Source organism: Chamaea fasciata, unplaced genomic scaffold (assembly GCF_029207755.1).
Source record: "Chamaea fasciata isolate MVZ Bird 193981 ecotype frontalis unplaced genomic scaffold, bChaFas1.0.hap1 SCAF_27, whole genome shotgun sequence".
Classification (NCBI taxonomy): Eukaryota; Metazoa; Chordata; class Aves; order Passeriformes; family Sylviidae; genus Chamaea; species Chamaea fasciata.
The window spans coordinates 2,083,178-2,108,056 of NW_027094112.1; the positions used below are offsets into that span (position 1 = coordinate 2,083,178).

At 55.1% G+C, this 24,879-nt stretch overlaps 2 protein-coding genes and 1 gene segment (V, D, J or C); all 3 read left to right on the forward strand.

The window, feature by feature from the left end:
* The first annotated feature begins 2,275 nt into the window (after nt 1-2,275).
* Nucleotides 2,276-6,196, forward strand: LOC136301641 (uncharacterized). The gene is made up of 4 exons (XM_066204765.1): nt 2,276-2,324; nt 3,176-3,471; nt 4,176-4,341; nt 4,638-6,196. Exons 1-4 carry the CDS (start codon nt 2,276-2,278, stop codon nt 5,630-5,632), a joined length of 1,506 nt encoding a protein of 501 aa, XP_066060862.1. The 3' UTR covers nt 5,633-6,196.
* Nucleotides 6,197-8,048: 1,852 nt separating this feature from the next.
* Nucleotides 8,049-9,024, forward strand: LOC136301642 (T cell receptor alpha variable 4-like; the record flags this gene model as incomplete). The annotated part of the segment is given in 2 exon segments: nt 8,049-8,125; nt 8,594-9,024. Coding segments are annotated over 2 exon segments (507 nt in total), but the record flags the coding sequence as incomplete, so codon positions are not given.
* A 4,673-nt stretch (nt 9,025-13,697) lies between these two features.
* LOC136301822 (uncharacterized) lies at nt 13,698-16,779 on the forward strand. Its single transcript, XM_066205042.1, has 3 exons — nt 13,698-13,754; nt 14,196-14,827; nt 16,511-16,779. Exons 1-3 carry the CDS (start codon nt 13,703-13,705, stop codon nt 16,751-16,753), a joined length of 927 nt encoding a protein of 308 aa, XP_066061139.1. The 5' UTR covers nt 13,698-13,702; the 3' UTR covers nt 16,754-16,779.
* Nucleotides 16,780-24,879: the final 8,100 nt, after the last annotated feature.

Sequence of the window (24,879 nt, forward strand, 5' to 3'; positions counted from 1 at the left end):
CGCGCTGTGGCTTCCGGCGGCCGGGGGCGCGGGGGACGCGGCCGTGTATTACTGCGCGCTGGGCCCACGGGCAGAGGAGCCGGGGCTGCGGCCGGGCACGAACGGCCGCGGGCGGGGCCGGGCGGGGCCGGGGGCACAGCGCCGGCCGCGGGCCAGCAGGGGGCGCCGCCGCTCCGCCCGCCGGGCCCCGCGCGGCTCCGCAGCTCCTTCCTCTGCCCCGAGCCCGCCCGCACCGACACCGCACAGCCCCGCACGGCCCCGCACACACGCCTGACAGCCCGCCTCCTGCGCTTACACACTCGCCACGCACCGCCCGCCACCGCCTCGCTCCCTCGCCCGCCTCTGCCGGACACCCAACTGCTGCGGCCTGCGCCTCTGCCGGCGCCTTCCCCCCCCTCCGGCCACGGCTGCTGCTGCTGTCAGCCGGCTGTGCAAAGCAAAGAGCTGGTCCTTGGGAGCACCCGCGGTGGGAGCTGACAAAGCAGCCGCACGGACAAGCACACAGGGGCTAATTCATGGAATGTTGTCCCTTGAGTAGGTTATGGCATGAGAAGAATTTGCAGCGAGGCTTTCTGAGGTGACAAAACAAATCTCCATCTCTCTCTCTCTGCAGAAATATCTGTTCCATACTGCAAGGTGCATGAGAAATACTATTATAAGATTGATGTGTAAGGCAGGTGTACTTTCAATCCCACCCGAGGCTGGAATTCACTTCTCTCCATTTTTTTTTTCTCATCCTCAGGTTTCCCCAAAGGCACATAGATCTGCATTCAGCATCTTCCGGAAACAGTAGAACATCTGGGAGGGGAAAACAATAAATCTTTCGCAGTACAGGAGCATTTCGAACCATCAGAGGGCTCTGTCCCACCCACCTTCCACCTGAAACTGATTGGTTCCTTTTCTTTCACGTTAGGAACCTCTCAGGCACCCTGAAAAGCAGATGCCAGGATTTAGCAATGCTGCAAGTGCTGGAGGGAGGCACTTGGAAGACTGAGCTCCACATGAGGTTTCCCTCCAGACACTTGCTCTAGAGACCCCATTTCCTCTGGGGACAGGAGCCTTTCAGCATCTTCAGGAACTCATTCACTTGAGCAAGTTCAGCAGAGGTCAGTCAGGGCATGTGAAAACGAGAGTGTCTGGTTCTTAAGACACAAATCATGTCCGTTTTCCTGTCTAAGGGAAAAAGAAGGAAAAGGGAAAGTGACGAACAAAGCACACTAGTGTGGCAGTAGGTGATATGAGGATGAAAGAGGGAGCTCAGAGCTCAAAGACCTGTAATTGATGGGCCATTAGGAAACAGGGGCTGTGGTTGTGAATTGGCTCAGGCTGAGCTGTGTCAGTGACAAAGCGTAAAGAGATGATGAGAGAGGAGATGGAAGCCCCAGGAAAGGAGGGACTGCCAGTGATTTGTCTCTCGGGTCAGCAAGGATGTTTGCAGGTTTCTCAAAACAAATGCTGAGAAGAATCCTCATCTCCCTGTACATGTGTTACCGTCTTTACTCTGAAGCCTAAGAAGGATCAGTCTTTGAAGGAGCCCATAAAAGGATAAGCTTTCACCTGGAAAATCTGTGGTAGCCTCAGGACCCTCCACTTCTGCAGAAACCTCCAACTAAAGCAAGGAGCAGTGCAACATCTTAATGAGAATGTTCCTATCACACTCGTTATCATTGCCTGCATTCTTGTTTAACAAATTCTAGAATTTTTTTTTCTGACCAGCCCATTTTAGAGGACAAAAAACTGACCATTATGGGATAACTCTGGAGTTGACTCAAAAAGTGAGTAGGAGTGAGGAACACGACAGAAAGGCGTTCAGCCCATGGAGATGAACAAGTGCAGGGGAGAAGCAAAAGAGACAGAGGAGTGTCCTGTTCCCAGAGGACATTGCAATGACAGATGAAAAACCTCAGGAGGGAAGAAGCCCCTGAGCTCCCCGATGCCCAGCCCTGGGTGTGCAGCAGAGCTGGCCATTGCAGCTGGGGAGGTGAGGACTCCACTGCGAGCTGAGCGGGAACAGCCCCTGGCCATGGCTGAGGCCCAGAGGCACGGAATGCTCACAATGCCCACGGCTGAGGGAGCCACGGGGGCTGCTGCTGGAGGAGGCAGAAAGTCACAAGGAGCATTTCAGGCACTGCAAGGACAGGTCATTTCTCTGCCTGCTCCCGCTGCTGCTCCCTCTGCTGCCCCCGACAGTCGTTTCCGGCAGCTCTATTCTCTCGACGCTGGGCCGTGGTTGCTGACTCTGCCTCACTCAGCAAACACGCAGCTCGGTCTCGGCATGCACCTCGCCCATCTCATCCTCGCCGTCTTCCTGGGCCAGCTCCTGGGTAAGTCCTGGCTCTTCCCCAAGGCATCCATCTATTTCTTCCCCCCAGGAAATCCTCAACCTTCTTATCAGGATCATGTGAGGAAACATCTGTGAGGAGAGGCGAAAGTCTGAGAAAAATCAACTCCTCCTTGTGGTTTTCCAAGTGTTTGCTGAAGAAATTCTTCGGTTTGTAAAGGAAAGGGGAAGGGAGAAAAATCTCAATCCTCTTCTTTGTCTTTTCTCTCACTTTCAAAACATCTCCCGCTGCATCTCTCTTCTCATCCTCCTGCTGTCACCTCAGGACATCTCAGCTGTCTCTGCACTGAAATATTGCTCCTGTTTTAATGTAAATTCCCAGATCCACTCAAACCTGCCCCAAGCATCTCAGAATTTTCATTTCAGTGACATTGACAGGGTGTCCCATTCTGCCTCCAGGCTGACACAGCTCTACCACAGCTTCCAGTGCTCACTGGGCTGACAACACAACCAGGGCTCCCTCTTTCCAAGCTCAGAATTGTGTGTACTCAGGGATCAAGGAACCTTCAGAGGTGACAGGGATGGGGAAGCAGGATGAACCTTTCTGCTGTACCTCGATGGGCTCCTCAGGAAGCTGGAGGGGTGCTGGTTCCAGCACACAAAATTCAGGCGTGACAGGGTAATCCATAGTCACTTAAGCAGTAGGAGGGGGAGCAGAGACACAGCCCACTTCTCCTTTGGCTGATGCAGAGCAAAGAGCTCCGTACTACGGCTCAAAATATGTCAGGACTTTTCTGCAAGTCAGAGAGCTTTCTCCATCAGGATTTTCCGTGCACTGCCTTTTGCTTCCCATAGTCTGTCCCTGTGGAGCTGCTCACCTTCACTTTCTTCCAGGCACCACTGGGCAGATCCCGGTCACCCAGGAAGATGGACCAGTCACCGTGAAGCAGGGAAACACCTTCCACACCACCTGCAAATACCAGACCAATTCTTTTGATGCCTTGCTCTGGTACCAGCTGAGGAAAGGTCAAGCCCCACAGCTACTCTCCTATCAAGCAAGGACTGGCACCAAGCACAGCGGCCGTATCACCACACACCTGAACACCACGGGGAAATCCAGTGTCCTGAAGGTGCAGGCAGTGGAGGTCTCTGACAGTGCCTTGTACCTCTGTGCTGTGCAAGACACCCTGGTGCAGGGAGCTTCCTGGGCTGTGCAACAACCCAGGGGAGGGAGGGGATGTGTCAGTGCAAGGCTGAGGTTGGGGAAGGGATGCTGAGCTCAGCCCAGCATCATCAGAAGTTGCATCCCCATCTGTGTACAATGGTCAGATGGTTTTGACTACATCCATCCTAGCACTTCCATTGGAAAAGTATTTTGGACTACTTTGACTCATTTCTGCATTGTGCAGTCTCTAAGGAAAGAAAAATTGCTCTGTGCTTGCCTGGGACCTTGTGCTTCCACACTCCAGCTCTGCTGCTTTTGGCCCCACGTGTCCTCAGCAGAGCCCAGGGCTGGTTCTGTGTTCCTGCCTTGGGAGCTCTTGGAGCAGCCCCATTTGCACGGACACACGTGAAGCACAGATTTGTGCATGGCTCCACACTGCTGTGCACCAACCTGTGTCTGCTCATGTGTGTTCCTCATCGGGAGGGAATTTCCTGACTATGCCAGGGACACTGAGCACTGCTCTGGCCCTGAGCAACGCAGAGCAGCAGCTTCCCAGGCTCAGAAGGAGCCTGAGTGCAGCTGAGTGGGGACGGAAGTGTGTGAGCAGGTGGAGCAGGGTGGATCTGTTTCCGATGCGGCGCGGCTGGTGTGTGGGATGGGACACGGGTGTCTCTTGTCCCTGGTGATGCCAAAATTCTTTTGTCGCTCGTTGTGCTGCTGCTGTGAGAGGCGGGGTCTGAGGCCGGCCGGGGCGGAGCTGGCGGCGGCGGAGAGGAGGCGGCCCGGCCGCAGCGGAGAGCCGGGGCTGAGGGGACAGCGATGCTCGTCCGGCGGAGCGGCGGGAGGCGGCGGGGTCGGGGCGCGGGGCTGGCGGCGCTGGCCGCGGTGCTGCTCGGTGCGCGGGGGTGGTGGCGAAGGGGCCGCGACTGGGACTGGGCTTTTTGTACTTTCTCCTACATCCTCCCGTTCTCCAGTGTCTCCCCCGTTCCTCCTGTCGTTCACGCATTTGTCTCTCCACAAACGGTTAATCGACGTTTCTGTTCCTGCGTATCTTTACATCCTCTGGGAAACTGTTTTACTCATCATCTCTCTGTGTTTCTGACTGTTTCTGCGGGCTTTGTTCTGGGGATTGGCATGCAAGGCTGAGTAGAAAGTAGGAGTTGAGATTTTTTATTTTTGTCTCCCTGGCAGTGGCTTCAGGCAGAGCCCAGGTACAGCAGGAGCCATTTCTGGAGACCACCGAGGGCACCAGTATCAGCATCAAGTGCTCGCACCCCAATATCCGGACTGGGGAGTTCGTCCATTTCTACCGTCAGCTCCCGGGCCGAGGACCCGAGCTCGTTGCGCTCACTCCTAAAGGGACCAAGAACGTGCGAGCCCCTGAAGGGCGTCTGTCGATGTCGGCAGATCGGCGCAGCAGCGCGCTGTGGCTCCGGCGGCCGGGGCGCGGGGACGCGGCCGTGTATTACTGCGCGCTGGGCCCACGGGCAGAGGAGCCGGGGCTGCGGCCGGGCACGAACCGCCGCGGGCGGGGCCGGGCGGGGCCGGGGGCACAGCGCCGGCCGCGGCCAGCAGGGGGCGCCGCCGCTCCGCCCGCCGGGCCGCCCAGCCCCGCTCGTCCCGGGCTGGGGGGGCGCCTCCGACACCGGCACCGGCACCGGCACGGGAACCGAGACCGGAAACGACACTGCAACCTCACCGGAACTGAGAACGACACAGGCAGTGGTATCGATACCGGCACCGAGACCAGAACTGGCACGGGAGCCAGCACGGGAAGCGACACCGGCACAGTCAGCAGAACTGACACCAGCACACACACCGGTACCGATACCGGCACCGACATTGCAACCGACACCAGAACTGATACCGACAATGGCACCAACATCGATACCGGAACTGACACCGGCACCAGCACCGGCAGCTCCAACTTGATGACACTAATGGTGCTCAGCCCCTCTTCTCAGTGCAGGCTGCGTGCAGCCGAGATCCTGACGGCAGCAAACAGCCCCGCCCAGCCACAGCTACATGAACACACTCAGAAGGTCTGTGTGAGGCAGGGGGGCAGCAGGGTCTTTCCCAAGCCATCTCTTGCTCCTTCAGGCAGGGCTCTGTGGCTCCGGGGAATGTGGCATCCTCTGGCCTGTCTACAAAGGCCGGCAAGTGTTGTCTCAAACATATATCAGTGAAGGCACACATTCCCACCCAGCCCATATCAGGCTGGTTCTCCTCTTGCCTTTGTTGCTCTCTCCCCAAAGCTGCTGATCTCTTTTTGCCTTTTTTGAAGGCCAATTGACACTTCAATGTCGTTCATCTGAGCTTGCAGCACTAGGATTCCTCGGGGAAAAAAATGACCTGATCCTGATAGATTCAGTGTTGCTGTGGCAACTTCTTGAGTGTAGATCCGGCCCCCACTATTTAGGGAAGACATAAATGTAGCACAATACGTCCAGAGAACAGGGACTGAGATGGGGGAAGAGCTTTAATGAAAGCTCTGTGAGGAGTAAGAGAAGACTTGGTATTAATACAGGTTGTAGAAAAGTATTGTGCAAGATTACTCTAATAAAAGTTACAATTAGAAAATGCTCTTTCCCTTTCCCTTTTCCTTCCCTTCCTGGAACTTCCCTGAAATTCCTGCCATCCCCACCAGCGATGGGACGGCTCTATCTGCCTTAAGCTGCCCTCGGGGCACACACAGAACAACATCACAACTCAGAACCACACATCTTGCTCACCTGCTGGCGTCGATTCAAACCTGTGCCAATTGAAATACACCCGGGCTGCAACTCCCACTCAACCATCTTATTCCAGATGAAGTGCACAGATCACAGCTCACTCAGCTCTCCTGCAGGCTACTGCCTTGCACACCAGGAGCTTCCTTTTAGCAGGAACATCACTCAAGGTCACTCTGCAAGGCTGAGGAATCTTTACTGCATACTTGGTGTGTCAATTAGGAAGAAGAGCACTGAAAATTCGCAATCCTTGCAAAGTGATAGAAAGGATGGGTGGTGCACATGGAATTGTTTAGACTTAAAGCATTGACCAAGTCTGGGACAAAGTCTGGGTCCAGCTGCACATAAACTGCCCATATGAGAACGAGTTTGGAATGCAAGGGGGTCCTTTCCGAACCTCTTGACTCAGTGGCAGTCTTCCTCACAGCTTTAGCTGACCCTGTAAATAATCCAGTGCCATTTCCTCTCAAACCCAGGTAAACCACCATCTGATGACCTTGGCTGACTCATCACTTTACATCAATCAAATGTGTTGTTGCTCTTCTCTAACAAGTGTGGGATTTCATCTGAAACAGCACTTGAGACAGAACAAACAGCTGGCTTTGGTAGCACACATACACAGACATCCACAGATCTGCACCTGCAGTCCTCTCGAGTTCACTGAGAAGCCCCAGGGCAGCCAAAGAGAGGCTGCTTGCACTGTCCAGGGCCACTACGCAGGTGTTGGACTTGGAAGAATCAAGGGCTGCAACTGGTGTTTGCAAGGCTTCAGTGTGGCTGGGAAAAGACTGATGTGAGTTTGCTGAGAGTGGCAGGTGCCCATCTTGAGCCCACTCGCCCACACCAAAGCCCTTCCCTGCTCTGTGTCTGTCCCTGAGTGTTGTGGCCATGGTGTTGGGAGGAATAGGTTGAAAGTGGGGCAGTGGTGAGGGGGATTGCAATTCATCAAGTGACCTTGCAGCTGGAGAGAGCCCTTGATAAAGGGGTGAGAAGAGCCGATGGTGATCCTTTGGCCTGTACCGGGTTTCACTGTGCCTGCATCTCTGCTTGTGCAATTCTGCCCAGAGGTGGCTTCAGGTATCCCATGGTATGTGAAGGAAAGGAAACACATTTTTCACTCTAGCATTGGTTGGTGATTGTTCTGTGTGTTTGCCTGTGCTGACTCACACACACCTCTCCAGGTCTGAAAGTTTTACCTGAGACTGAGAGACCCTTTCCTTTCCCAGTAGGGAGAGACTTTTTCTTAGCAACAGATCATTTCAAGAGCTCATGATGGATCAATACTAATGAAATTCATTAATTGCAGGTAATTCCTTCGGACATAAAGTATAGTCTCACTCTGAGACTATGTTTCCACTGAGCCACACCAAAGCTCCATCAGGTGTCACCATCTGATATTGCTCCTTGGTGTGTTCCTGCCTTGTGCTCTTGGAGCAGCCCCATTTGCAGGGACACATGAGAAGCACAAATTTCTGTGTGACTCCACACTGGTGTGCACAAGCGTTTTTGTATCTGTGTCTGTCCATGAGGGTCTCCCATGCAAAGGGAATTTCCTGACTAAGCCAGGGACACTGAGCACTGCTCTGGCCCTGAGCAGCACACAGCAGCAGCTTCCCAGGCTCAGAAGGAGCCTGAGTGCTGACCGCACCTACCCACTACAAGTGTGTGCAGGGTGGATCTGTTTCCGATGCGGTGTCGATGGTGTGTGGGATGGGACACGGGTGTCTCTTGTCCCTGGTGATGCCAAAATTCTTTTGTCGCTCGTTGTGCTGCTGCTGTGAGAGGCGGGGTCTGAGGCCGGCCGGGGCGGAGCTGGCGGCGGCGGAGAGGAGGCGGCCCGGCCGCAGCGGAGAGCCGGGGCTGAGGGGACAGCGATGCTCGTCCGGCGGAGCGGCGGGATGCGGCGGGGTCGGGGCGCGGGGCTGGCGGCGCTGGCCGCGGTGCTGCTCGGTGCGTTGCGCTGCCGGCAGCGGGGGCGTCCGGGTCAGCGGGCTATGTGAGACCTGTCCCAGCCCAAGATTCCTTTCTCTACCCTCCTGTTCTTTTTCTGCTCCTATTTAACCTCTGTCCTTTCTTCTGTCTTCATACTTTCTTCCTTCAGTGAAGTCACTGGTTCCCGATTTGCTTTGTATACCACGTCTTTATCCATCCATCCACCCATCCATCCACGCATTCATGGATCCATGCATGCATCCATCCATCCCTCTCAGCAAGTCTGGTTTTCTCATTTCCTTCTGATTTGCCTTCAAAACATTCCTCATTTGTTCTTCTACTCAATCAAAAACTCTCAGAGAAATAATGTCTCCACACTCGATTCTCATAAGATATCACAGTTGACCCTGTCATCTGTCCTCTCCCCTCTCCCCCTCCATGGCATTTGCTGCTGAAGTAAAGTGATTATTCTTTTCTCCGTGGCAGTGGCTGTGGCCAGAGCCCAGGTACAGCAGGAGCCGTCACTGGAGACCACCGAGGGCAGCGGCATCAACATCAGCTGCTCACATCCCAAAATCCAGACCAACGAATTGATCTACTGGTACCGTCAGCTCCCGGGCCGAGGACCCGAATTCCTCGTGAGCGCTCACAAAGGATTCAAGGATGTGCCGGCCATTGCAGGACATGTGTTGGTGTCGGCAGATCGGCGCAGCAGCGCGCTGTGGCTCCGGCGGCCGGGGCGCGGGGACGCGGCCGTGTATTACTGCGCGCTGGGCCCACGGGCAGAGGAGCCGGGGCTGCGGCCGGGCACGAACCGCCGCGGGCGGGGCCGGGCGGGGCCGGGGGCACAGCGCCGGCCGCGGCCAGCAGGGGGCGCCGCCGCTCCGCCCGCCGGGGCCGCCGAGCCCCGCTCGTCCCGGGCTGGGGGGGCGCCTCCGACACCGGCACCGGTACCGACACCGGTACTTATACCGGCACTGGCGCCAGCAGAGTCCGTACCATGCAGCCTCACAGCCTCCATCATTCCTTTTCCCTCCCTCTGCTCCCTACCCAAAGCATCCCACATCTTTCACGGCAACTTTTCCCTGCATTCCATAAGGCAGAAAATTTCCTGGGTTTATAAGATGATCACCTCACCATCCTGGGGGCTCTGATCCCCAGACAAGCGGTCAATCATCAAACCCTAATCTTGAGTGAGGAGCTTATACTAAAGAGGTTTGTGCTGGGAGTCCTGCTCCCAAAGATAAGGAGCGTGTCTAACTCTGGGTATGGATATTTGCGGGAGGAGCTGTTTCCAGACATGTTTCTCTTGAAGGGCTTCATGTCTCGTGAGAAGGGAGAGGAAACCTCTGTGGAGAAAGAGAGTCAGACACCTTAATCTTGGTGCTTTTTTCTATTACTGGTTCTGCTTCCTTTCAGACACTTCTGAGGACAAGGAGCACATCAGGAGCCTCAAAGGGCCTCTCTCCAGCCCACAGAGAGGGGATGCAGGCACTGGATAGTGGAGAAGTTCACCATGGAAACTCTTCTTATACTAGGGGCTGGTTGGGCTGCTGGACATCACCAGGATAAGGAAAAAGCAGGAAAGCCACCTGCAGCCTCCCATTCCCTGCTTGGTTTCTTCCTTTATGCTCCTACATGAACTTCCAGGTGCCTCAGGCCCCATTGGCATGAACCCAGGGCTGAGAGGCAGCTTTTCTCACAAGGATGCTAAAGTACTAGACTTGGACTGCTGAGAAAAACCCAGCTGAGACCTGATTGCCCAGGGATGAGTCTCCTGCTGTTGAACATCCTTCTGGCCCTTGCAAATCCAGGCCCACATGTGTGTGGGAATGCAGACAGGAGAACATCCAGAGGAACACGTATGTGAGCACAATCATGCACACACACCACTGGGAACCAGGACTCCTGACCGCAGCTCGCAGCCCCTCTAGAGAAAACTCTACCAAGACCTTCAGAACCTACAGTCAAGGCAGCCAGTCAGTCACTGGCCAGGCCCGCCTGGAGCCTTTTAGCATCTTCAGGAACTCCTTTGGCTGACCAAGATCAGCAGAGGCCACAGTCAGGGCATGTGAAAGGTGAGAGTGTCTGGTTCTCTAAGGCTCTTATCAGGTTCATTTTCCTATCCAAGGGAAGAACCAGGAATAGGGAAAGTGATCAGCAAAGCACACAGTGACACCAATGTGGGTGAGTTTTGTCAGTGACAACAAGTGACAAGAGGACATGAGGATAATGGAGGTTTGAGGGGGAGTTATTGGATTAAGGAGCACTCACCAAGGAATGCTTGTGAGGATGTGGAGTCTCCAGGGCTGGAGTTCTCCAAAAGTCATCTCAACATGGCCTGGAGAACAAGCACTGTGTGAGGGTTTCTGAGCAGGGGTGTAGGCCACATGATCCCAGAAGAAGTCTCTTGCAAGGGAAACCATGATGTGATTCCATAATCTGAGAGAAGAGGAGAGGATGAGAGGAATGATTGAACCTTCAAAGGAGAAGTAAAAGTAAGATATTTGAATCTTTTAGAAGTTCCTGGGAGGATGAAGCGGGAAGGGAGTCAGATGTGCCGAAGAAACTGTGAAGGCAGACACGGACATGGAGCCAGGTGCAGCCAAGCCAGACACAGGGATGATGAGAGGGGACACACAAGCCCCAGGAAAGGAGAGACTGCAGTGATGTGGCCCTGGGCTCAGCAAGGACGGTTGGAGACTTGTCTGCCCAGCACAAGGGCAGAATCCTCATCTCCCTGTACATGTCTTATCATCTTATCTCTGCTCTGAAGCCTATAAAGGCACAACCATCAAAGGAGCCCGGGGCAGGGTAAGTTTCATCCTCCTAGTTTACCTGGAAAATCTGTGACAACCCCAGGACTGTCCACTTCTCTGGAAACCTCTTTCTAAACCATGGGGAAGTGAAACACTTATGTGAGAATGTTCCTATTACAACCATTATCATTACCTCTATCATTATTGATGTAATTCCAGAAAGATTTCTGTGACAAAGCCATTTCAGAGGAAATCAAAATGACCAGGATGGGATCACTCTGTAACAGATATAGATAAAGGGGTTGGAGTGAGGGACCTGAGAGACAGGTGTTCATCCCAGGCAGATGACGAAGGGAAGGGCAGAAGCAGCTGATGACTCCTATTCCCAGAAGAAATTGCAATGACCCCACAGAGCTGAGGACACCTCGGGAAGATGAGAAACCTCAGCAGAGAAGAGGCCCCTGAGCTCCCCGATGCCCAGCCCTGGGTGTGCAGCAGAGCTGGCCATTGCAGCTGGGGAGGTGAGGACTCCACTGCGAGCTGAGCGGGAACAGCCCCTGGCCATGGCTGAGGCCCAGAGGCACGGAATGCTCACAATGCCCACGGCTGAGGGAGCCACGGGGGCTGCTGCTGGAGGAGGCAGAAAGCCACAAGGAGCATTTCAGGCACTGCAAGGACAGGTCATTTCTCTGCCTGCTCCCGCTGCTGCTCCCTCTGCTGCCCCCGACAGTCGTTTCCGGCAGCTCTGTTCTCTCGACGCTGGGCCGTGGTTGCTGACTCTGCCTCACTCAGCAAACACGCAGCTCGGTCTCGGCATGCACCTCGCCCATCTCATCCTCGCCGTCTTCCTGGGCCAGCTCCTGGGTAAGTCCTGGCTCTTCCCCAAGGCACCCTTCTTCTTCTTTCTTACTCCAGGAAATCCTCAACCTTCTTATCAGGATCATGTGAGGCAACATCAGTGATTAGAGGAAAAAGACTGAGAAAATCTGCTTCTCTGTGTGGTTTTGCAATTGTTTGCCATAGAAGCTCTTTCATTTGAAAAGGAAAAGGGAAGGGAGAGAAGAAAAACCTAAGACCTCTTCTCTGTCTTTTCTCTCACCTTCAATCCATCTCCTTCTGCCTCTCTCTTCTCATCCTCCTGCTGTCACCTCAGGAGATCTCAGCTGTCTCTGCACTGAAATATTGCTCCTGTTTTAATGAAATTTCCCAGATCCTGTAAAACCTGCCCCAGACACGTCAAAGTTCTCATTTCACTGACATTGACAGGGTGTCCCATTCTGCCTCCAGGCTGACACAGCTCTGCCACAGCTTCCAGTGTTCTCTGGGCTGGCAACACAACCAGGGCTCCCTCTTTCCAAGCTCAGAATTGTGTGTATTCAGGAATTGAGGAACCCTCAGAGGTGACAGGGATGTGTAAGCAGGATGAACCTTTCTGCTGGGCCTTGAAAGGCATCTCGATGGCTACCTGTCCCAGCACAAAAAAAGTTCAGGAATAAAAAGCTGTCCCATGCTTCTTTAAGCATTGGGAGGGGGAGCAGAGACACAGCCCAGCTCTCCTTTGCGTGATGCAGAGCAAAGTGCTCTAAACTCATGTCCAAAATCTGTCAGGACTTCTCTGCAAGGCAGGGAACTTTCTCAATCGGAGATTTCCATGCACTTCATTTTGCTTCCCATAGTCCTTCCCTTTGGAGCTGCTGCTTTCACTTTCTTCCAGGCACCACTGGGCAGATCCCGGTCACCCAGGAAGATGGACCAGTCACCGTGAAGCAGGGAAACACCTTCCACACCACCTGCAAATACCAGATCAGTAATTTTGGGGGAATATCCTGGTACCAGCTGAGGAAAGGCCAAGCCCCACAGCTGCTCTCCTATCAAGCAGGGACTGGCACCAAGCACAGCGGCCGTATCACCACACACCTGAACACCACGGGGAAATCCAGTGTCCTGAAGGTGCAGGCAGTGGAGGTCTCTGACAGTGCCTTGTACCTCTGTGCTGTGCAAGACACCCTGGTGCAGGGAGCTTCCTGGGCTGTGCAACAACCCAGGGGAGGGAGGGGATGTGTCAGTGCAAGGCTGAGGTTGGGGAAGGGACACTGGTTTCAGCCCTGTGCTCACCAGAAGTTGCATCCCCATGTGTGTACAATGGTCTGATGGTTTTGACTACCTGCTTCCTGACACTTCCCTTGGGAAAATATACTGGAAAATTTTGACTCATTTTTATATTGTGCCATCTCTAAGGAAAGAAAAATAGTGCTATGCTTGCTTGCTTGAGGCCTTGTCTTTCCACACTCCAGCACTGCTGCTTTTGGCCCCACATGTCCTCAGCAGAGCCCAGGGCTGATTCTGTGTTCCTGCCTTGGGAGCTCTTGGAGCAGCCCCGTTTGCACGGACACAAGTGAAGCACAGATTTGTGCATGGCTCCACACTGCTGTGCACCAACCTGTGTCTGCTCATGTGTGTTCCTCATCGGGAGGGAATTTCCTAACTATGCCAGGGACACTGAGCACTGCTCTGGTCCTGAACAGCACACAGCAGCAGCTTCCCAGGCTCAGAGGGAGCCTGAGTGCAGCTGAGTGGGGACGGCAGCTGCTCGCTACAGGTGTGGGCAGGGTGGATCTGCTTCCGATGCAGTGCCGGTGGTGCATAGGATGGGACACGGGTGTCTCTTGTCCCTGGCGATGCCAAAATTCCTGTGTCGCTCGTTGTGCTGGTGCTGTGGGAGGCGGGGTCTGAGGCCGGCCGGGGCGGAGCTGGCGGCGGCGGAGAGGAGGCGGCCCGGCCGCAGCGGAGAGCCGGGGCTGAGGGGACAGCGATGCTCGTCCGGCGGAGCGGCGGGATGCGGCGGGGTCGGGGCGCGGGGCTGGCGGCGCTGGCTGCGGTGCTGCTCGGTGCGTTGCGCTGCCCGCGGCAGGGGTGTCCGGGTCAGCGGGCTATGTGAGACCTGCCCTAGTCCAAGATTTATCTCTTACCCTCCTATTCCTATTCTCTTCCTATTTAACCTCATCCCTTTCTTCTATCGTCATACTTTCTTCCTTCAGTGAAGTCACGGCTTCCCAATTTGCCCTTCTAAACCACTTCTTTATCCATCCATCCATTCATCCATGCATCCACGCATCTCAGCAAGTCTGCTTTTGTAATTTCCTACTTATTTGCCTTCAAAACATCCCTCATTGGTTCTTCTCCTCAATCAAAAACTCTTTCAGGAATAATCTCTCCATACTCTATTCTCAAAACATGTCCGAGTTTGCTCTGACCTCTCTTCCTCTCCCATCTCTCCGTGCATGGCATTTTCTGTTAATGAAAAGTGATTGTTCTTTTCTCCGTGGCAGTGGCTGTGGCCAGAGCCCAGGTACAGCAGGAGCCGTCACTGGAGACCACCGAGGGCAGCGGCATCAACATCAGCTGCTCACATCCCGAAATCCAGACCAACGATTACATCCACTGGTACCGTCAGCTCCCGGGCCGAGGACCAGAACGCTTCGTTAGCACTCTCAGAGGATCCAAGGAGCTGCCGGACGGGTCGGGTCATCTGTTGGTGTCGGCAGATCGGCGCAGCAGCGCGCTGTGGCTCCGGCGGCCGGGGCGCGGGGACGCGGCCGTGTATTACTGCGCGCTGGTCCCACGGGCAGAGGAGCCGGGGCTGCGGCCGGGCACGAACCGCCGCGGGCGGGGCCGGGCGGGGCCGGGGGCACAGCGCCGGCCGCGGCCAGCAGGGGGCGCCGCCGCTCCGCCCGCCGGGCCCCGCGCGGCTCCGCAGCTCCTTCCTCTGCCCCGAGCCCGCCCGCACCGACAGCGACATCGGCACGGACAGGGGCACCGACACCGGCAGCAGAACCGGCACCGGCAGCTCCAACTTAGAGTCACCGACTGCAGTCAGCCCCTCTTCTCAGGGCGGGCTGCCGAGATCCTGACGGCAGCAAACAGCCCCACCCGGCCGCAGCTACATGAGCGGACTGACAAGGTCTGTGGGAGGCAGGGAGGGCAGCAGGGTCTTTCCCAAGCCATCTCTTGCTCCTTCAGAAAGGGCTTGGTGCCTTCCGGGGATTGTGGCATCCTCTGGCCTGTCTACAAAGGCCTGTAGGTGTTGCCTCACACATCAGTGAGAGCACATATTCCCACCCAGCCCATATCATGCTGGTTCTCCTCTTGCATCTGTCCTTCTCAAAGCTGCTGAGCTCTTTTTGCCTTTTGTGAAGGCCAAGTGACTGCTCCATGTTGTTCATTTGAGGAGCTGCAACTTCATGCTATAGTGAAATTCTGGGTACATCATATGTAGGAATCATTATGCAGATAATACTATTTCAACATAAACTATTCACATATTCTAAGATTACATCTGAATGTAATCACATCTAAACTTTGAAGGCACTGGGAAGGTGATCAGAGTGCAAGGCTGTTCATTCTGATCCTTGGGACTTGATGGATCTCCCTGACAAATTTATCTGTGATCTCTGCAGGAAATAAACAAGTGTACCTTGCCAGCAAATCCTGTTCAACTACTCTTGCATTTACTGCGTTTACCATTGAATTTTGTTATCTCTCTTTTATTTTAATGAGTTAAACTATTCCCACTCTCTTACCAAAAAAAAAAAAAAAAATCATCTCTCCCTCCATGCAATTCCTTGAGCATGTAAATTTGGGAATTGGGCAATTAAAAAACAAGGCAAACAGGAGTTACCAGGTATGGAATGAGTTGCCACAGGCAAGAGTCAGCCCTTACCCAGCAAAGGTCCATTCCACCAATCTGGAAATGCTTGTTGGAGCTCAGCCAAATTCTCTTTTCTTTGTTCTACCACATGCTCCCCAGCCCCCCAGGGGCCACAGTTTTGTCTGGGGTAAAGACAAACGGCTCCTGGCCCCGCTGTCTCCATGGGCCTCAGCTCTCATCGCTGCCCCGCTCCCATCGCTCTCGCCTCTTCCCCGCATCCAGCCAGGACCCGGCGAAAGCCCGAGCGGCACCGGCGCAGGGCCCAGCCCCGGGGCGGAGCTGGCGGCAGCAGAGGGGAGCGCAGAGGAGAGGAGGCGGCCCGGCCGCAGCGGAGAGCCGGGGCTGAGGGGACAGCGATGCTCGTCCGGCGGAGCGGCGGGATGCGGCGGGGTCGGGGCGCGGGGCTGGCGGCGCTGGCCGCGGTGCTGCTCGGTGCGCGGGGGTTGCGGAGAAGGGGCCGCAGCTGGGATTGGGCTGATCCCGCACGTCCCTGGAGGCTGCGGTCCTGCTTGGCTTCTTCTCAGACCTCTTCCCGCCAGCTGTTCTCCCGTTCATCCCTCCCTCTTCTCCACCCCATACTCCCGCAGAAATCTCCGGATTCGATTTTATGCCTAACACTTCACAACCACTGCGTCATTATAGCTCACGCAGTCAGTCCTGCCCCCTTCCTCATTTTCTTTTTCTCTTTTTGTCCTTTCTCCCACATCCTCCCGTTCTCCAGTGACTCCCCCGATCATCCTGTCATTCATGCATTCGTCTCTCCACATACGATTAATGGACACTTCCAATCCTGCACATCTTGACATCCCCTGGAAACTGTTTTACTCATCATCTCTCTGTGTTCCTTATGGTTTCTGCAGCTTTATTCTGGGGATTGGCACGCAGGACTGGGTAGGAAGTAGGATTTGAGGTTTGTTCTTTTTGTCTCCCTAATAGTGGCCGTGGTCAGAGCCCAGGTACAGCAGGAGGCATTTCTGGAGACCACCGAGGGCAGCAGCATCACCATCAAGTGCTCACACCCCAATATCCGGACCGGCGATTGGATCCATTTCTACCGTCAGCTCCCGGGCCAAAGCCCTGAACTCGTGGCGGTCACTGCTAAAGGGTCCAAGGACGTGCAAGCCCCTGAAGGGCATCTGTCGATGTCGGCAGATCGGCGTTCAAGCTCGCTGTGGCTGAGGCGACCGGGGCGCGGGGACACGGCCGTGTATTACTGCTCGCTGGGCCCACGGGCAGAGGAGCCGGGGCAGCGGCCGGGCACGAACCGCCGCGGGCGGGGCCGGGCGGGGTCTGCAGGGGCCGCTCCGCTCCCGGCTGACGCCGCTGGGCGGGGCAGGGACCGAGCCCAGCCTGGAACACGCAGAACCCCGGTCGGGGGCCACCACGGCTCAGCACATGGCCCGGCCTTCCACGAGAGACCCCACCGAGCATAAGGACGCTGCCCCGCAACGTGTACAAAACAATTCTGCTGTAGAGGAGCATTTCAGCAGAGGTCAGGGAATCAGGGAAGGGATTTTTGAGCCTATCGGCAGCCTAAGGAAGGCTCAGGAGATGTTGGCTCATTGCTCGGTGAGGAAGGGGGCCTGCTGACAAATGGCAGGGTAGAAGCTGGCACACTCAGTGCCTATTTGCCCTTATTTTAACTGGTGTTGCTTCTCAGTTCCATCACAACTCTGAGCCTCCCTGAAGTCTTTCTGGAAATAAAGCAGCACCCAGAGTAGAAGAAGTAATTACAGAACTCCTACTGCACAGACTCGAGTTCACTGTACCACAAACACCCTCTGGTGCCTGCATGCACCCAAAGAGTAACTTATAGCTCTGCATTTATGAAGAGCTGTGTGCACACACATTTCCAAGGCAGACCCAAGCACCAACACTTCTTCTGCCACATCCCCCCAGATGTGTAAACACACACACTCAGTCCTGTTCCTGCTCCTGCACTCAAGTGTTTGCACACACATCTACGTGACCATTCCTGTCCAGAGATGTGCACACATAGAGAACATCCCAATATGTATCTATTCCCACACACTGACGTGTACACCCTCCCTTCACTCCTCAGCTCACCCTGATGCTCACTAGGTTTTGCCTCCCCATATACTGGCTTTGGGCTGCTGCTTTCGATCCTGCCCTGTCAAAACTGCCCTCAGGAAAGTATTTGGGCCACGCTGGACATCTGACCCTCTGTTCAGCCTCTGAGTACACAAACTGTGCCATGGGCTTGCCTGACTCCTTGTCCTTCCCCACAAGGCTCCAGCCCTGCTGCAGTTGTTCCCAGGTTTCCTTAGCAGCTGATTGTGTCCTTGCCTGTGTTCCTGGTTTGTGTGCTCTTGTGGTCAGGCAAGGTCTACAGGAATCCATGTGGGAGCTCAAATTGGTGCATGAATCCACCTTGATGAGCAGGAGCCTCTGTGTGTGTGTGTCCTCCTGTGATACTCAACAAGTGAAATGTGTTGATGGCGCTAGAGATGCTCTCCACTGCTCTGCCCTGAGCATCACCGAGCAGCATTTTCCCAGACTCAGGAGCCCGGGTGCAGTTGAACAATGGCGTAGCAACCTGCAGGAGATTTGTCCAGGGAAGAGGCACAGAAATGCAGTCCCTGCTTCCTGAGCCCTCCTTTTCCATCTGCTCTAAACATCACACTCTGCCACTGTCAATTGCCATCCCCAACAAGGATAGTCTCAGCCAAGTTTGTACTTTTAGTTTAATTCCATTTGAAATGTTCAGAGTGTTTCAGCACGGCTGGGAGGACTCTCACACACAGACACACAGACAGACACACAGAAACACAGACAGACACACAGACACGCAGACAGGTCTCTCCAGGCCAGTGCACAGTTGCTCTCCCCTGTGCTCCATCAGATTGGTTTCGTGGACACAGGCAAAGACAGAGGCTTAATGCCCAGCTCCTGTATCCAGTGTGAGTGGATTTCTTTGCAGTGCCCTGCAGGACAATTCAGGAGTCCTCACCCGACAGCAAAGGGGGGATGTGAGGGAACAGATTTTAGGAGTGAAAGAAATACAGGGCCTGTCAATCTTGAGCACCATGATACCAGACCGATCCCCTGTCATCCGCCCCGTCCCCGCCGCTTCCGACGAGCAGAGGCCCCGCCGCCCCCCCGCTCCCAACCGCGCTTGCCTCCCCTCCGTTCCCTGCCAGGACTCGGCGAGAGCCCGAGCAGCGCCGGTGCAGGGCTCAGCCCCGGGGCGGAGCTGGCGGCGGCGGAGAGGAGGCGGCCCGGCCGCAGCAGAGAGCCGGGGCTGAGGGGACAGCGATGCTCGTCCGGCGGAGCGGCGGGATGCGGCGGGGTCGGGGCGCGGGGCTGGCGGCGCTGGCTGCGGGGCTGCTCGGTGCGTTGCGTTGGCAGCCTGGGGTGTCCGGGTCAGCGGGCTATGTGAGACCTGTCCCAGCCCAAGATTCAGCTCTTAAACCCCTGTTCCCTTTCTGCTCCGATTTAACCTCTGCCCTTTCTTCTGTCGTTACACATTCTTCCTTTCGTGAAATCACTACTTCCCAATTTGCCTTTTTACACCACGTCTTTATCCATCCATCCATCCATCCATCCTTCCATCCATCCATCCATCCATCCATCCCTCCATTCATCCGTCTCAGCTAGTCTGAATTTGTCATTTCCGACGTATTTGCCTTCAAAACATCTCTTATTGGTTCTTCTCTTCCACGAAAAACTCTCAGAGAAATAATCTCTCTATACTCGATTCTCATAACATACCCCAGTTCGCTCTGATCTGCCTTCCTCACCCATCCCCCCTGCATGGCATTTTCTGTTAAAGGAAAGCGAAATTTTGCCCTGTACATTCTTTTTTTTTCTCCGTGGCAGTGGCTGTGGCCAGAGCCCAGGTACAACAGGAACCGTCACTGGAGACCACCGAGGGAATCGGCATCAACATCAGCTGCTCACATCCCAAAATCCAGGCCGACGATTGGATCCACTGGTACCGTCAGCTCCCGGGCCGAGGACCAGAACGCTTCGTTAGCACTCTCAGAGGATCCAAGGAGCTGCCGGACGGGTCGGGTCATCTGTTGGTGTCGGCAGATCGGCGCAGCAGCGCGCTGTGGCTCCGGCGGCCGGGGCGCGGGGACGCGGCCGTGTATTACTGCGCGCTGGGCCCACGGGCAGAGGAGCCGGGGCTGCGGCCGGGCACGAACCGCCGCGGGCGGGGCCGGGCGGGGCCGGGGGCACAGCGCCGGCCGCGGCCAGCAGGGGGCGCCGCCGCTCCGCCCGCCGGGCCCCGCGCGGCTCCGCAGCTCCTTCCTCTGCCCCGAGCCCGCCCGCACCGACACCGCACAGCCCCGCACGGCCCCGCACACACGCCTGACAGCCCGCCTCCTGCGCTTACACACTCGCCACGCACCGCCCGCCACCGCCTCGCTCCCTCGCCCGCCTCTGCCGGACACCCAACTGCTGCGGCCTGCGCCTCTGCCAGCGCCTTCCCCCCTCCGGCCACGGCTGCTGCTGCTGTCAGCCGGCTGTGCAAAGCAAAGAGCTGGTCCTTGGGAGGATTGTGGAGAGTGTGATTGATAACTGGCTAGCTGCAAAAGGTCACGCAGACATGAGAGAGCTTTGCTGAGCACACAGGCACTCTCATGAAAACCAGCAAGGCAGTAAGCTTCGTATGTCCTTGAGCACAGCTGGAATACGATAACAAGACCTTGTAGCTGAAAGATATGAGGGAGAAGCACGGTAAAACTAAAACTTACTCAAACTATGTAACCACAAAGAAATGTAGAAAGAGGCGTAGCTGACTTTTAGTCTGAGCACCAATCCTGAGCTTAACTTTTGCAATATGTATGAGCTGATTATAGAAGATATAAATGTGTGTATGCTACCTGAAATAAACGAGATTTGCTGACCATGAAAGCATGAGGCTCTTCTCCTGCGGCTCCGGTTACCCCAACAGAGGATCTGCAGTGGGAGCTGACAAAGCAGCTGCACGGACAAGCACACAGGGGCTAATTCATGGAGTGCTGTCACCTCAGTAGGTCATGGCATGATTTGCAGCGAGGCTTTCTGAGGTGACAAAGGCATCTCCATCTTTGTCTCTGCAGAAATGCCTCTGCCACGTCCTGAAGGTGCATAAGAAGCAGCATTCTCCGATGGATGTGTAAGGCAGGTGGACTTTGAATCCCACCCGAGGCTGTAATTCACTTCTCTACATTTTCTCCTCATCCACAGGTGTCCACAAATACCGTGGGATGTGCATTCAGCATCTTCTTGAATCTGTAGAACATCTGGGAGGGAAAACAATAAATCTGTTTTAGTACAGGAGCATTTCGAATCATCAGAGGGCTCTGTCCCACCCACCTTCCACCTGAAACCGATTGGTCCATTTCCCTTCATGTTAGGAACCTCTCAGGCACCCTGAAAAGCAGATGCCAGGATTTAGCAATGCTGCAAGTGCTGGAGGGAGGCACTTGGAAGACTGAGCTCCACATGAGGTTTCCCTCCAGACACTTGCTCTAGAGACCCCATTTCCCTCGGGGACAGGAGCTTTTCAGCATCTTCAGGAACTCCTTGGTCATAGCAAGTTCAGCAGAGGCCACAGTCAGGGCATGTGAAAGGTGAGAGTGTCTGGTTCTCTAAGGCTCTTATCAGGTTCATTTTCCTATCCAAGGGAAGTATGAAGAAAAGGGAAAGTGATCAGCAAAGCACACAGTGACACCAATGTGGATGAGTTTTGTCAGTGACAACAAGTGACAAGAGGAACATGAGGATAATGGAAGTTTGAAGGGGTCTGGTGGGATTAAGGAGCACTCACCAAGGGATGGTTTTGTGGTTGTGGAGTCTCCAGCCTTAGAGTTGTCCAAAGTCTATCTCAACACAGCCTGGAGAACCAGCACTATGTGAGGGTTTCTGAGCAGGGGTGTAGGCCATATGACCCCAGAAGAGGTCCCTGGCAAAGCAAATCCTATGATTCCGTAACCTGAGACAGGAGGAGAGGATGAGAGGAATGATTGAACCTTCAAAAGACAAGTGAAAGTGAGAGATTTGAATCTTCTAGAAGTTCCTGGGAGGATGAAGAGAGAAGGGAGTCAGATGTGCTGAAGAAGCTGTGAAGGCAGACACGGAGATGGAGCCAGGTGTAGCCAAGCCAAACAGAGGGTTAGGGATGATGAGAGGGGACACACAAGCCCCAGGAAAGGAGAGACTGCAGTGATGTGGCCCTGGGCTCAGCAAGGATGGTTGCAGGTTTCTCTGCTCAGCGCAAGTGCAAAATCCTCACCTCCCTGCACATGTCTTCTCATCTTATCCCTGCTCTGAAGCCAAAGAAGGCACAACAATCGAAGGAGCCCATGGCAGGGTAAGCTTGATCCTAGTCTTTCACCTGGAAAATCTGTGACAAGCCCAGGGCCCTCCACTTCTTGAAAAACCTCATTCTAATCCATGGGGATGAGCAACACTTGCATGAGAGTGTTCCTGTTACAACCATTATTTTTACCTGCATCAGTGTTTAGCGAATTCTAAAAAGATTTTTTTTCTGACAAACACGTTTTAGAGGCAACCAAAATGACCATTATGTGATGACTCTGGAGTTGACTCGAAAAGGGAGTGGGAGTGAGGGACCTGGGACAGAGGTGTTCATCCCAGGTGGATGAACAAAGGCATGGGAGAAGCGACAGAGACAGGGATGTCTCCCGTTCCCAGAGGACATTGCAATGACCCCACAAAGCTGAGAAACCTCAATGGGAAAGAAGCCCCTGAGCTCCCCGATGCCCAGCCCTGGGTGTGCAGCAGAGCTGGCCGTTGCAGCTGGGGAGGTGAGGACTCCACTGCGAGCTGAGCAGGAACAGCCCCTGGCCATGGCTGAGGCCCAGAGGCACGGAATGCTCACAATGCCCACGGCTGAGGGAGCCACGGGGGCTGCTGCTGGAGGAGGCAGAAAGCCACAAGGAGCATTTCAGGCACTGCAAGGACAGGTCATTTCTCTGCCTGCTCCCGCTGCTGCTCCCGCTGCTGCCCCCGACAGTCGTTTCCGGCAGCTCTGTTCTCTCGGTGCTGGGCCGTGGTTGCTGACTCTGCCTCACTCAGAAAACACGCAGCTTGGTCTCGGCATGCACCTCACCCATCTCATCCTCCCCGTCTTCCTGGGCCAGCTCCTGGGTAAGTCCAGGCTTTTCTCCAAGGCACCCTTCGTCTTCTTTCTTACTCCAGGAAACCCTCAACAGCCTTATCAGGACCTTGTGGGGAAATATCAATGACTTGAGGGGAAGAGGCTGACAAAAATTTGCTTCTCCTTTTGGTTTTGCAAGTGTGTGCTCAAGAAGCTCTTCAATTTTTAAATGAAAGAAGAAGAGAAAGAACACAAATTTCAGATCTCTTCTCTGGCTTTTCTCTCCCCTCCAATCCTACTCCCTCTGCCTCTCTCTTCTCATCCTCCTGCTGTCACCTCAGGACATCTCAGCTTTCTCTGTAGTCCGACATTCTTCCCCTTCTCATGTAAATTCGCCGATCATATCAAATCTCCTCCAGGCACTTTTTTAACTCTCATTTCACTGACATTGACAGGGTGTCCCATTCTGCCTCCAGGCTGACACAGCTCTGCCACGGCTTCCAGTGTCCTCTGGGCTGGCAATACAACCAGGGCTCCCTCTTTCCAAGCTCAGAATTGTGTGTACTCAGGGATGGAGAAGCCCACAGAGGTGACAGGGATGTGTAAGCAGGATGAACCTTTCTGCTGTGCCCCGATGGGTTCCTCAGGCAGCTGGAGGCATGCTGATTACAGCAGACAAAGTTCAGGCATGATACAGTCTTCCCTAGTCATTTCAGCATTAAGAGCAGGAGCAGAGACACAGCCCAGGTCTCCTTTGAGTGGTAAAAAGCAAAGAGCTCCGAATTCATGCCCAAAATATCTCAGGACTTCTCTGCAAGACAGGGAACTTTCTCCACCAGCGTTATCCATGCACTTCGTTTTGCTTTCCATAGTCCCTCCCTGTGGAGATGCTCACCTTCACTTTCTTCCAGGCACCACTGGGCAGATCCCGGTCATCCAGGAAGATGGACCAGTCACCGTGAAGCAAGGAAACACCTTCCACACCACCTGCAAATACCAGACCACTTATATTAACGGCTTACTCTGGTACCAGCTGCGGAAAGGTCAAGCCCCACAGCTGCTCTCCTATCAAGCAGGGACTGGAACCAAGCACAGCGGCCGTATCACCACACACCTGAACACCACGGGGAAATCCAGTGTCCTGAAGGTGCAGGCAGTGGAGGTCTCTGACAGTGCCTTGTACCTCTGTGCTGTGCAAGACACCCTGGTGCAGGGAGCTTCCTGGGCTGTGCAACAACCCAGAGGAGGGAGGGGATGTGTCAGTGCCACGCTGAGGCTGGGGAAGGGATGCTGGGCTCAGTTCAGTGCTCAACAGAAGTTGTGTCACATGTGTGTACAATGGTCAGATGGTTTTGACTACGTCCATCCTGACACTTCCCTTGGGAAAATGGTCGGGAAAATTGTGACTCATTTCTGCATTGTGCAGTCTCTAAGGAAAGAAAAATTTCTCTGTGCTTGCCTGGGACCTTGTGCTTCCACACTCCAGCACTGCTGTTTTTGGCCCCACGTGTCCTCAGCAGAGCCCAGGGCTGATTCTGTGTTCCTGCCTTGGGAGCTCTTGGAGCAGCCCCGTTTGCACAGACACACGTGAAGCACAGATTTGTGCATGGCTCCAGACTGCTGTGCACCAACCTGTGTCTACTCATGTGTGTTCCTCATCGGGACGGAATTTCCTGACTATGCCAGGGACACTGAGCAGTGCTCTGGCCCTGAGCAGCGCACAGCAGCAGCTTCCCAGGCTCAGAGGGAGCCTGAGTGCAGCTGAGTGGGGACGGCAGCTGCTCACTACCGGTGTGTGCAGGGTGGATCTGCTTCCGATGCGGTGTTGTTGGCGTGTGGGATGGGACACGGCTGTCTCTTGTCCCTGGGGAAGCCAAAATTCTTGTGTCGCCGCTCATGGTGCTGGTGCTGTGAGAGGCGGGGTCTGAGGCCGGCCGGGGCGGAGCTGGCGGCGGCGGAGAGGAGGCGGCCCGGCCGCAGCGGAGAGCCGGGGCTGAGGGGACAGCGATGCTCGTCCGGCGGAGCGGCGGGATGCGGCGGGGTCGGGGCGCGGGGCTGGCGGCGCTGGCCGCGGTGCTGCTCGGTACGCGGGTGTGGCGGCGAAGGGGCCGCGGCTGGGACTCGGCTGATCCCGCACGTCCCTGGAGGCTGCGGTCCTGCCTGGTTTCTTCTCAGACCTCTTCCCGCCAGCTGTTCTCCCGTTCATCCCTCCCTCTTCTGCATTCCACAGTCC

Coding starts and splice junctions, on each gene's coding strand:
- LOC136301641 (XM_066204765.1), top strand. CDS start 2,276: ATGCACCTCGCCCATCTCATCCTCGCCGTCTTCCTGGGCCAGCTCCTG. Junction 2,325..3,175: donor CTTCCTGGGCCAGCTCCTGG/GTAAGTCCTGGC, acceptor ACTTTCTTCCAG/GCACCACTGGGCAGATCCCG. Junction 4,342..4,637: donor GCTGGCCGCGGTGCTGCTCG/GTGCGCGGGGGT, acceptor TCTCCCTGGCAG/TGGCTTCAGGCAGAGCCCAG.
- LOC136301822 (XM_066205042.1), top strand. CDS start 13,703: ATGCGGCGGGGTCGGGGCGCGGGGCTGGCGGCGCTGGCTGCGGTGCTG. Junction 13,755..14,195: donor GCTGGCTGCGGTGCTGCTCG/GTGCGTTGCGCT, acceptor TCTCCGTGGCAG/TGGCTGTGGCCAGAGCCCAG. Junction 14,828..16,510: donor TACATGAGCGGACTGACAAG/GTCTGTGGGAGG, acceptor TCTCCCTAATAG/TGGCCGTGGTCAGAGCCCAG.